The sequence below is a fragment of the Eurypyga helias genome, unplaced genomic scaffold, assembly GCF_000690775.1.
Source record: "Eurypyga helias isolate BGI_N326 unplaced genomic scaffold, ASM69077v1 scaffold4394, whole genome shotgun sequence".
Taxonomy (NCBI): domain Eukaryota; kingdom Metazoa; phylum Chordata; class Aves; order Eurypygiformes; family Eurypygidae; genus Eurypyga; species Eurypyga helias.
In genome coordinates, this window is record NW_010248076.1 from 1,205 (window position 1) to 14,038 (window position 12,834).

The 12,834-nt window shown below is 43.0% G+C and overlaps 1 protein-coding gene across 2 annotated transcripts in view; it reads left to right on the forward strand.

Annotated features, from left to right (window-relative positions):
* The first annotated feature begins 2,256 nt into the window (after positions 1-2,256).
* Positions 2,257-12,834, forward strand: part of DTNA (dystrobrevin, alpha) — a 46,000-nt gene continuing 35,422 nt past the window's right edge. For both annotated transcript variants that reach the window (XM_010150929.1, XM_010150930.1), the window contains exons 1-4: positions 2,257-2,369; positions 4,145-4,311; positions 6,787-6,911; positions 11,804-11,884. In XM_010150929.1, coding sequence (XP_010149231.1) covers positions 2,300-2,369; positions 4,145-4,311; positions 6,787-6,911; positions 11,804-11,884 — 443 coding nt within the window. In that variant the 5' untranslated portion in view covers positions 2,257-2,299. The remainder of the gene's footprint in view (positions 2,370-4,144; positions 4,312-6,786; positions 6,912-11,803; positions 11,885-12,834) is intronic.

Genomic DNA, 12,834 nt, shown 5'->3' on the forward strand with positions numbered 1-12,834 from the left:
ACGTATTAAAAAGTGTTGGTTTTAATATAAAATAACTTTCTATTTCTCTTTTCTTATCCCAAACTAAAAAGATAGACACTAACTTAATTTTCTTAGCACTTGGCTAAGTGTTATTCCACAAACCTAGACTCCATCTGCACGTAGCTTATATTTAGAAAACAGCTTTCAGTTTCAACTTACCCAGCAACTAAAAATTGCAGGAGGAAAATATGCCTTTTAAAATGTATGGAAATCGCTCTGCTGGTGTCCCTTTAAGGGACACTGCTCACTCTAATCCATAAAATCAGTAACCACCAGAGGTGTCCGGCCATAAAGCCTTCAGGGAAGCTAAGTTGCTTTATTTGGTGCAAATCAGGTGCGAGAGCTTATGCCGTTGTGGAAGAGCTTTTCTTGTCCCCCCATCTAGGGGCTTGTTTAGACCAGTTGTGTCTTTGCTGCCAGCCTACCTGCCTTGAATTGCAGAGGGAAGACTTGAGGCGACTCAGGTCTGCAGTATGGGGCACTGGAGGGATCCTTCTTTTCCTAGACTTAGTTCTGCCTTTCCTCCTCCTGTTCTCAGTTCTGCTGCAGACAGCACAGGCATTTCTTGGCGGCATTGGCCAGCAAAGCCAGGCCAGACATCCACAGCAGATGCCCAAACAAAAGATCCTTTTCTGTGAGCTGCTGCTTAGAGTATAGGATGCCTATTTGGGAAGTGCTTATCCACCCTCCGTGGCTGGGAAGATCATTCATACAACAAGCAGGTGGTAGCTGTTTGCTTGGACTTTCATACTGCAGGTATTGTGGGAGAAAGTAGTATGTCAATGAGATTTAAAGTCCATATTCTGGCTATTTCTGTTCATTAAAGAAACAAGGCCGTTTTCACAACTAGCCTGAAGTATTTTGTCTTCTTTTAGGGACGCACACCTTTATATATTTTCCCAGTATCTTGCAGTATTTCAGCCCTGAGTCTGTTACAGAGCGAGATGTTTTCCACTGATCATTCAGTGTATAAGTGAAATAATGATTTTCTTTACAGCTGGTGGCAGTTGTATATAAATGCAGCACAGACACTCCATCTGGAAAGCTCAGCTCTTAAAAGCACTCCACAACACACGGAGATGATACATGTCACTGCATAGCTGCTGTTTTCCTTCCTCGTGGGGTAACCACAGTTCTTTAGCAAGTTAAAGCAGTAGCTTATGCAATCAGATATGAAAATTTAGCAATCCCTTTGGATACAGGAATGCTACTTAAATATGTATGTCTATAAATTATATCTGCACACATTCTCAACAGAGATCAGTGGTTTTGCATCTTAATTTTATTATAAAGCAAGGCTTAGTTGCTGATTTCTTAAGGACTGTCTGTCCTTGACCACCCGGCAGCTGTGTACTTCAGTACACACTTACGTAGCCAGTACACTGGGTAGGAAAGAGAAAGTATTTATGGTGGAGATATCTCAGGCTGAAGTATCACCTTTAGGTCTGAAAAAAACCAAATGAACACAGATTTGTGCTGCCTTTTTCCAGATGCCTAAGAACCTTAAGGCCTTAGATTACATTTTTAAAGTCAACAGGGACATTTTAGAGTTGAAATCTCTTTCAAATACGAAGGGGCATAGGCCTTTAAGTGTTTACAGGTGTGGAGAGTTTAGGGAGATTTGTAGTTCCTGAGTATATCTAATAAACACATCATCCCGCAATCACAGCTTATCCATAACTAGTTACCATCACTCAACAGAGAAGCATAATTACTTAAGTTACAGTAAGACAATTGCCTGTGATGTGTTGTCCTTACCCTATATTTGTTTTGAAATTATACTCCCCTGACATTATTTTCTTTCGTTTTCTTTATCGGGGTACCATCAGTCATTCTGTGCAGTGGCTTCTCATGTGCAAATTGGTAGTACACAGCGATACCCTCCATGCTTATGGGTTACTCAAAACACGTGAGAACATGAAGAGTTGAATGCCAGCTTTATTCACAAAGCATCTTCAGGCAATGACTTTAGAAGAGAGTCTTGAAGGGAATGGGAGCAAGGTGTCTTCAACCCAGCCTTGTGAAAAGGATCACTAGTCATCAGTACCATACATTGTAACTACTATAAATAGTAAAAATAGAAAATCTTTGCTAGTATCACTTACTCATGTTAGCAAACCAGGGCTGCAAGCAAACAGTGTCTGAAACTTGTTCCAAAGTGTTTCTGTAAGGACAAGATAAAATCATCTTGATATGCCTAATTACTGATTCTTTGTGCATGTTTGTTTGCTTGTTTGAGCAGAAAAAAGTCACATTAAACACTTTCTTGGATACTCTCATGTCGGATCCCCCGCCACAGTGTCTAGTGTGGTTACCACTTCTGCATCGACTGGCAAATGTTGAAAATGGTAAGTAAGAGCTGCTGCCAAAGAAGAGTTACAAAAGTAAATTTTTGAGTGATGATTTTCTCACTCTGTGGATGGCTTTGTAGAAGCTACTGTACTGGGTTCATTCACTGCATGTGCTATTTTTACAGTCCCTGGTAAAATATTGAAGTAATCCTGTTGGTCATTTGTCCAGGAATGTGGCTTAATTTTTGCTATGCTCAGGAAATTATCCTGATTGCGTCCTCTCCTCCTGTGCTCTGCATAAGCAAAAAGCACTAGGACTTGATCCATTCACACGCTTACTTACATTTGGTAAACTACAACTTTTATTAGCAATGACATATGGCAACAGAGGAGGAACAGCTTGGCAGTTTCTGTTCATGCAATATTCTTGGCAGGAGATGTCCAGTGCGGTGCAAAATAGCAGCCAAAAGGTCATTATGAAGGATCTCCTCCTAATCCTGCACTGCCAGACAATATATTCTGAAAAGGAGCAAGGAAGTTCCAGATTTGTCCTTATACTTTGCTTGTGTGGATGATGTGCGTTTAACTGTGAGATGCCTCTTCAGGCTCAAGGGTTGTCTTTCCCCAGAATGAGTATATCACAGATTTTAAGACAGGAAGGGACCGTGATCACCAACTCATTTAATTATTGCATGTTGCGTGTCCCTGGGCAGTAACATCTTACTCAGCCTTCCAACTTCTCCAGCACCTGGGGAGAAGTTCACAGCCAAAGCCTTCCCATGCTGTTTCTGTAGAAGGTGCTGCAACACTGAAAGTTCAGGGACAGAGCTAGAAAGCCTGTGCGTCTCATTTCATTTGTGTGCAACACCACATTGTAGCCCACAAACTCTGTACAGTTCCTTGTGTAGTTCTGGAGGAGTTCCCCAGCTCCAAAGCAACCTGCTTCTGCTGTCCACAAGGACCAGCACTACCAATATTAAATAGGGAAAAAAAGACAAGACAAGCAATTAAAACGTTGACAACCCTCAGTACTGATCCAAATCCTCCCTGACTGAACTTTACAACTGACAAGCAGAAGGTGTCAGAGAATAAGGAGATGTTCAGTACCCCGTGGTAAATTGGTACATGCTGTAGTGAGGCACAGAAATGGCAGTATTGCCAGGAAGGGGCTTCAGAATGTCTTGGTTGGTGCCTTAACGTGCTTAGTGACTTGAATCCTCGTTACTGTCTGCTTCTGAGTGCAACAGAGAACAGGACCACATGGGTCCCTCCAATGGCCAGTTTTCCAAATCTGGGCATCCAAAGCTAAGTGTTCAAATCCATATATAGGTACTAAATGAAGCCAGTTGTACAGACTGACAGCAGTAATTAAGAGACAATGACAGTCCTAAGTACATTTTTGTGCTCCCAGTAATCAAACAGCTGAGTTTGACTTTCCTTCCGAGGTGCATCACTTCAGCTGCTGACAGCACAGCAAAGCATTCGTCTTCCCCCACTAACACAGCTGAAGGCTGCAGTCAGTTTTCCCACGTGTGAATTTCCTCTTATCGTGTATTGTGTGAGACAGTGAACACATTTTTCGTAGCTGTGAGCAGGAGGTATCAGCTCAGAAGTGATGAAGGGTTTGGGCCCAGCATAGGAAGCATTGCCCATGGCTCAGCACAGGTTGGTGGGCCACTACTCCACTTTTCATGGGTTGCAGGCCGCATCCGCCACTGCAGAGGCTGGAAACAATGAAGGGATTTGCCCTTCAGTTCAGGGCTTTGTCTGTAAACTTTTGCTGGGGGTTCCTCTGCTTTGTTTTACGTCTCGGCGTTTCTTTCCCTGCGCAGTCTTCCACCCCGTGGAGTGTTCCTACTGCCACAGCGAGAGCATGATGGGGTTTCGCTACCGCTGCCAGCAGTGTCACAATTACCAGCTCTGTCAGGACTGCTTCTGGAGGGGCCATGCCAGCGGTTCCCACAGCAACCAGCACCAAATGAAAGAGTACACGTCATGGGTAAGGGAAGGCTCGCGTCTCGCTGCAGACGGTTTTGCCCTCCAGCCGGTGGAGAAGCCCCCGGCTGCAGCTCTGGGCAGCCATCCGGCACAGGGAGGCCAGGAGCTGGGCTGCTGGTTCAGAGCGGTGACCCCGTCAGGGAGGCTCTGGCCTTGGGGAGCCATCGGGAGAGCGTGGAGGTGGGCACGGTCTTTTCTGGGTGAGGATTTGGGGTGCCTGTGAGGGTGCGTGCCACGGGGAGGGCAAGGCAGGAGGGGCCGGCAGCCGGCACCAGGCGCACGGCAGCATCTCCCGCTCCCGCAGGACTCACGGTAAAATCGGCATTGGCGCGCTCTGTTTGGCGACATGTAAATGAAGTGATGAATACTTAACTCTCACTCATCAATATTTTCAGTCGAGTGGCTGCAGCATATGCGTAGCATTTGGGAGGGTAGTTTTGGCAGTCCTAGCCCTGTAGTCTCAGCGTGGTCACAGGCTTAGATCCACAGCCATGTTTAGGGTAGAGAAAAACATGCTTCAGTCTTTCTGTTGTTAAACAAAAAAATTCAGTGCTTTTTCTAAGCTGAAAGAGAAGTATCAACAGCTACATTAATGTTCTCTGAAGGGCATCAGACACGGGGCGCTAAGCTCTCTACGGGCTGGAGCAAAGCCCCAGCAGAAGCCCTTGGTCACGGAGCATCCCCATCCTTCAGGGTTCAAATCCAGTGACCAGCAGAAGTATCCTAACTAATCTCAAATGTTACAAAAGTATATTGTTATTAAAAAAAGACAGTTATGCATATAGCAATGACTCACATTTTTACAACACTTTGTGTCTATTTTTTAATGAAGTTCTGAAGCTTAACACTTTTAAAATACCTATTTTTCTGTTGATAGAGCAGGCAAGGGTTAAGTTTGATGTGGCTTGCTCTGTATGCCAGTCACACGGCCCTGCGCTGCCTCCCAGCAGATCTGGGTTTGTAATTGTGTTTGTGGGTCCTAATTGCTGTTTGTTTCATAGACATGAATGACTTGAGTTTAGTCTCTGAACGCGAGAGTGCCCGCGACGTAGCTCAGACTCCATTCCTAATAGCAATTTGCGCTCTAAAGTCTGCTTTTTGCTGTAGCCAAGAGAGCTGTAATTATAGGTAGGAAATAATTTGAAAACTTAAGATTTCTGCTCACCAGAAGGCAAAACGAGACTACATGCCTAGTGGTTTCAAATGTTGCCTTGTCAGAAACAATGTTTTGCTTCAAGTTTGAAATGGCCTTTCTGTAGTGTTCATTAGCATTTGTTCAAACCAGGTTAGCATTCTCCGTAATGCATCTGCATCGAGCAGATTGAAGGTGTTCATGGGTGCCATGGAACTCAGCTGATCTCACAGTGAAACCACAGTTTTGATGAAAGAGAAAAAGGCTGAACTTTGCATATTTAGGTTGGAATTCTGTAATAGAAATATTTCACTATTGTCTTGGTTACGGTCGTAACTTGATGTGTGTGGACACGTACAATACCACTCCTGTTAAGTTCCAAAAACGTTTTAAAATTTCAGCACATAGAAATTTTGGCTGTGTTTCGGGGGAAAGAGACAGTGTAAGGATCACTACCCCTGTTTTACTGGCAAAGAAACTGAGTCACAGAGGTGGTTTGGATAATCTCCCAGAGAATCTCTCACACAGCCTAAAAGACACCCTACATCTCCGAGTCCTCCTTTAGGAAAGCATTCAACTGCAAAGAGTGTCCAAACAAAACTAGAAAGCAGAAAATACTGATTTTTTACAGTCGCTGATGGGATTTCAGGGTGAAAAGCATGCCTCCCCATCTTTTGGTGACAGTACATCAGACTTCTGGAGCACTGTCGCCATGATGGGGCAATTCCTGCCATGCCTGTGTATGAAATTTCCTCTTTCACGGTATGGTCGGGGCTGCAGCGGGCACGGGAGGTGAAAGAGGAGCTTTGTAATGGCAGCTAAACTACAGGGTGCTAGAGCTGAGGAGGGAAATACTAGCGGAGAGAAAGAATACAGCAGCCTTGTGCCTGGAAGGAAGGAAATGTGTGTCCTGTAGGTGTACCTGTATGGACAAGCACACACAGAATTGTTCTGCTGGCACTCCTGGCTGGTGAGGCAGGAGCCAGCTCCAGTCCAGGCAACATTTAACTTTGTGCTGCCCTTCATTCAATACTACCTGCGTGCAGCATTGCAAAGAAGCCATGGCAATTGCATCTGTCCATATAGATATACCCTGGCAGTTGCATCCATCCGTATAGATATACCCCCCAAGCCTGCTCTAAATGACCCTGAAGGTAAGAGTAATCTTTCCTCCAAACTGAGCAGTCTTTGCTTTACCACACTCTCAGGATGGGAGGGGGGCCAAGGGGGTGTCAGTCATGCCTGTGTAAGCCGTAGAGCTTCCTGTTGTTTTGTGCTTCCTATAGCAAAAACAGTATGCACCTTACTTGTCCAGATTACCTCTACCTTCCTTGTTCCTCCCAGAAATCACCTGCTAAGAAGCTAACTAATGCACTTAGCAAGTCTTTAAGCTGTGCTTCCAGCCGTGAACCTTTGCACCCAATGTTCCCTGACCAGCCTGAAAAACCTCTAAACCTGGCTCATATTGTGTAAGTATCTGTGTGCTGTAGAGAAAGCAAGCTTTGTTGCACGAGTTGGTTACACCAAGTGTAGATACTATAGCTCTGAACAAAATGGGAGGCAGCTGTGGCTTATCAAGCTCAATGCATCACAAGTGCAAATTTGTTAATAAGACTATTTAGCATAAAAACGTTCTTCTGGTGTGAGTTCACTTGAAGAGTCAGTGGGATATGTGCAGGCAACCAAATACTGAGAGCCAATGTTGGTAGGTCCCTGTTCTCCTCAAGACGTATCCATACAATTTCATAGAGTTTCAGCACTTTGGGATGTATTCATACTGGGAATGTTAGTTTTGTCATTTAGAGACTCCCAACATCAATGTATCACAGGTATGTCTTGACCTGAAGCACCAGAGAGAACGGAAGTCCTACCAATTCTGTTGAAATTGGTGTCAGAGTTCTTACTGGCTTTAGTGGAGCTGTGGTTTCCCCCAGCCACGAAGACCAGTTACGTGATTTTGCTCAAAAATAGTCTGTAATTTCTGAGTCGCTTTTATCTTTATGTTTTGGGAAAAGAAAGCTTTTCTTGGTATAGTAGTTTGTGTCACTACTTTTTCTCTGCAGTAATCAAGAAACTCAAAGCAGGGAGAAAATGTGTTTGTGCTAGGTGGGGAAATGATCACTTGGGATTTTTTTTTTTGCCGAAAACATGTTCACTGTCCATAGTGGCATTTCCTCAGGTTTTCTTATGTATCACTTTCTTTTACCTTTGCTTCCTGGGTCCTTTAAAAAAAAAGTTAAATGTTCCAGGAAAAATTAAAACACTGGTTGGAAGAAAGTAGCAAAGAAATTAACTTGGAAAAGCTACTCCAAAGTTACTGTCTTTAAAGTATTTCTTTTATTCTTAGATCATCTTACATGTCTTAGGAAAAGATCTTTTCTAACCACCTTCCCAGGGCCCGTCACCAAAGCATTCCAGGCAGCAGCCATTAAAATTGTATTTGCATGCTGTATATCTGTGTTACTGGCTGCTGGAACGATTCCGGTCTGTAGTTATCCTACATAATTACTTTTGTCAGTCCGGAATGGTTGTATGTAGCATCTTCAAGGGCTAGTGCATGCTGGCCAGTGTGTGACACCTGGAAAATTCATCTAACCTACCTGGCATTTTAAGGATAAATCATGCTGATGGTGCTTCTTGTGTAGTTACAGCAGAACTTTTTCAGGGCATGAAAGAGCGCTCTGCTCTTCAGAAACGAGGTGCTTCTGGCAGGTACATACTGCCAAATCCCTGTTATGCTGCCAGTTAAAACCCATGCATCCCGTGGAGGAGATTGTTCTTTGGAAGAAATCATCCAGAGCAGGATCTGCTGAGGTGCCCCACTGCTGTGCGTGGTGTAACAGCCTGGCTCTGCCAGCGAGTCACTGATAATTTCACAGGGCTGATTTTGGCCATCCTTAAGAGAAATGGGAAGAGACACAGAGCATGAAACTGAAAGAGAAGCCTCTCTTCCTTTGAGGAGGCCCTCAAAGGCCTGGGGGTATGTCAGAAGACAACAGGTAGTGAAAACTGGGCTGCTGTGGATGGATTAAAGGCATTTAGGAAAGGCAGGGGGAAGGTGCTGTAACTGAGTAGGATCTGTTCCAAATCTTTGCCGTGAAATTAACACCTTCCCTTCATCCTACCTATACAGGCATAATTTAGAGTGATTGGATGTGAGAACGCACCATCATCCATTTTGCTCTGTGATAGAGTTTCTCCTTATTCATAGATTGAGGGCAATATAACTTGGCAATATATATTGGCTATAATGATATATGAGTGAAAAATCTGTAAGTTGTGGAGGTAGCATGATCTACAGCATAATTCACATAAATTAACAAAGGGGAGAGATATGCTACAGTACCTCATTGAGAATATCTTCTCGCTGATGTGATTTTTATTTTTAAACATAATGGAAGTTGAGAGAAACAGATCTGGGCAGGAATCCAGGCAAAAAGGGGTTTATATGTGCATTTAATGGAAAAAATTTGGCAACAAAATTGTATCCTTTTCTTAGCCTCTAGCTTAAATGAGGACACGTACTCTCTGCATTATTATACAGCCTTTGCTTTTCATTGTTTTTTCACCTTTGAGTGGTACCAGACAAGACAACTGCGTGGTTTTTCTGTTTTACTGGTGCCACACGAGATTTTCAGTTAAGCAAGAAACACATCAAAGGCTCATCTAGAGAAGTAGTTATCAAGGTGTCATTAACTTGATGGAGGAACTCCCACTGCCCCCATGATGGAGGGGTCATTTATCCTTTTTATGTATAAGATAGGCAACAAAAAAGAAACACCAGGCTGCAGAGATGACAAGTGGTGTGGCCAGCATGGATGGATTTTCAAATGCATTCTGCACTGGCTTGACTATTTCCAACTAAGCCCATGGGAGTGTTATTTTTGACATCACTGTGAAGAGGTTAGACCAGCATGGTGCACTTTGAAAAATTACTTTTATTTAATTTGGTTTATTACTATGAGTATGTGCTATGCCATAACATGCATATATTACACAGCACACTTTAATAGCATGAAGTGTTTTCTGCCTTCTTGAGGAAAGCTGATTATCATTAGCTCACTTTTATCAGAAAGCTTAATCACTCACTTCCAGAAGTTTAGAAATAACCTCAGAAAGATACACATTTATAGTCAATAGCTGAGATTTCCTTTGCTTTACCGTAAAGCCTGCTGTTCTTGTCTTACCACATCACACAACTGTATATGTACGTTTGAATATCCATTTGATGCTCAGGCTGAACCTGGGGAATGTGCCAGTGGGCATCAGCCTTTAAGAAACTTGCCTTGGGAAAGCTCAGATTAGTTTAATACAGGTTTCTTCATATAATAGTTGACAGACTGATGCTAATCACAAAACCTTAGCAAAGCCTTAGAGTTTGTAGGCATTTGTACACAAGAGTAGCTCTGCATATATAAATGGATCAATGACCTTTTATGCATAGAAGGACTCAAGCTTTTTGCAGTATCAGGGTCATATGAATGGAGTGTGTCCAATGCACTACTTAAACCATATACATATTGAACTGACAATGTAATTAATGATCTCTTTTCCATTTCATTTTGGCTGCAAAAGAGATACTTGGTGAGTATTTTTCTTCTTTAGTACACATATTGGAGGAAAAAGCTTGGAAAAAATGCAATAATCTCATTATTAGCAATCTTAAACTTTTTGTCAGAGTGCAGAAAAAGAAAAAAAAAAGTCTTTGAATACAGAGACCGTGAAAGAAAAAAGCTCTTTTGGGGCTTAGAAACTTTCCATTCCAGCCCTATTTTGAGATAAATGTTAGTGAATCATAGAATGGTTTGGGTTGGAAGGAACCTTAAAGGCCATCTAGTTCTAACCCCCCTGCCATGGACAGGGACACCTTCCACTAGACCAGGTTGCTCAAGTGTGTGTTGATCTGCTGAAGTCTGTGGGTGCCACGTACCCACTTCATAGTCAGCGGAGGTGGGTTGGGTGCAGGGCAAAGCAGAGCCTGGGCTCTCCCAAGGGAGCACTCCTCTTGCCCCCTCCTGTGGGGCAGCGCTGAGAACCAGTCTCTCCTTCCTTCTCTGCTGATCAGGACTCAGCAGCCCGTGGTTGGAGCCATCTTTCAGAAACCCTGGCCTGTGCCCAGTTAGTTTTTAATGTGTTCAGTGGCCAGTAATTGCACGGAGAAAAGGACAAATACAGTAGCCGCATGGAGTTGGTGTGAACTACTTCAGCATCAATTACCAGTTTACAATTCCCAGGCAACACAATACCGGTTGCTTGCCCAGTAAATAAAATTACTTCCTAAGTATTTTCTAGAAGTTTATTTTCAAATCTCTGTATTTCAAGACTCATACCACAATGATCTTTCCAGTGGATTGGCTCTGATCATGGCCTCATCCAAGCTCTTCCTAGCTCTGATGAATGAATCCATGAAAAATAATATTAAACACTTCTTCATAAGTACATAGAGCACAAAATGCTGCTTCTCAAATTTGTGACTGACCAGAACTGGAGTTTTTCCTGTGTGTCTGCAGGTGCAATTCTTAAAATCAGTGGGGTATTTTCATGCTGAGAAATCCATTTGGACTTGTCAAAGACCACATTTGTTGCATAAGAAGTCCATTAAGAAGGGGAAATTTCTCCTTAATGGGTACAGAAGAAAAAATTATGTTCAAAGTAACTTTTAAGAGTAGACAGTAAAAAAGCAGAGGAAATATCTCTTCTCATTTCATTTTTAGTAAGAGCTGGAAGTGAAGAATGTCATAATAAAACCATCATTATTAACGGGTCCTGTTAAACTATATGCTTATTTTAAGTTTTGTTTTGGGGGGTTGATATGCCAGTTGAAAAGCTTTGCTGTTAAACCAGTTTAGTATTACCTGTATTTTATGGGACACTGAGGGCTGTGGGTACACTGTGGTCACTGTGTGGATATGGTAGCATGGAGCTGAGCGCCAAGGATAGCCTTATGAAAAGATGTGTCATTTATTGGCAGCCATCCCCTGCAGACCTCCATGCTGCCACCAGTGCTCAGCCAAGGTGGTTGAAAGCAGTGACTGTACAGTGGACTACAGGCTCTGGAAAGAAAAAATGTCATAGTGGTTATTTTGCCAAACCAAGAAAAAAGTTAGGCACTTTGCTTAAAACTCACCTCAGCACACACAAAAGCATTCTTTCTTTCTGGGTCTAAGTAACAGTGTGGGTTTTATCAACTTCCAGTTAAAAACACAGGGTATTTGATTTTGAACTATAGCTCCTTAAAGCAGAAGATCCTAGTAGTAATGTTACTTTAACAAGAAGCTCACTTCATTTTCTGTAAATATTGTTGCTTATGAGTTTTCTGTTGTGCAAAATTAATGCAACTGGATATTTTGCCTTCTTCTAGGCCCCCCCGCCCTGTAACCAGCATGAACGACACACTCTTCTCCCACTCCGTTCCCTCAGGAAGTCCGTTTGCAAACAGAAGGTGAGTTCTTACTCCAGTTTAAGTTAAATCACCATATTATAGTGATGGAGTTTTCAGTTTTCAGTTCCTTCCCACTCTGAAAAAAACAACCAAAAAACCCCACACAACCAAAATAAAATTAACAAACATGACTAGAAAATACCTTGGTTTGTTTGGACTGATACCAAGATATGTAGCTGGAGAGCTGGCATTAGGGCACCCCAAACTCCTCACAACAGAGCACAGAACTTCAGTTCTCGTTTAGACTATGATGTCCCACTAAAGGTGACCAAGTGTCCAGCTAGGCACCCTCCCACGGGGGCTGAAAATGGGCGAGAAGCCGTTTTGTAGCAGCAGCATGGGAATAGAAACTGGGACTTGCCGTTGCCTACTGGGATTGCTGGCATCATACTGCAAGATACCATATGAACATGTTCTTACTTGTAAGATACAGCAAGACATCCTTACTCCTGTTAAACCATTCAGATTTTCATTAAAGGCTACAAGAGAGAGAATAGTCTTGGCTTATGGTGACCCTTCAGCAAACAAACCAGGGAGGAGTGATCAAAAACATTAATCCCAAAGAGAAGGTGTTTGCAGCTGAGTGTACATTTTGACTCAGTATTTTGGCTCATGTGGCCAAAATGTGTGTAGCATTTGCTAGCAGTTTCACCTGATCTGTGTAAGCTTAGCAGTGCACATGGATGAGAAGGTGGCAGTAAAATAACTTCCCACTGTACTGGGGAAGATGAGTGTTACGTCTTCCTTGGATGCATTTTATTGCTTGGTTCCTGTTGTACGTGCCAGTGCTTCAGCGTTCCTGAATAACCAAACACAACCTCTGAGTGCGCATGGCTACACTTTTTAACACCAAAACCAAACCCACAGCATACCACACTGCGATGTCAGAGTAAAGATGGCTTACTGCTACTGTGATTTATGAACTTTGCTACCAGGAGCTATGAACCGTA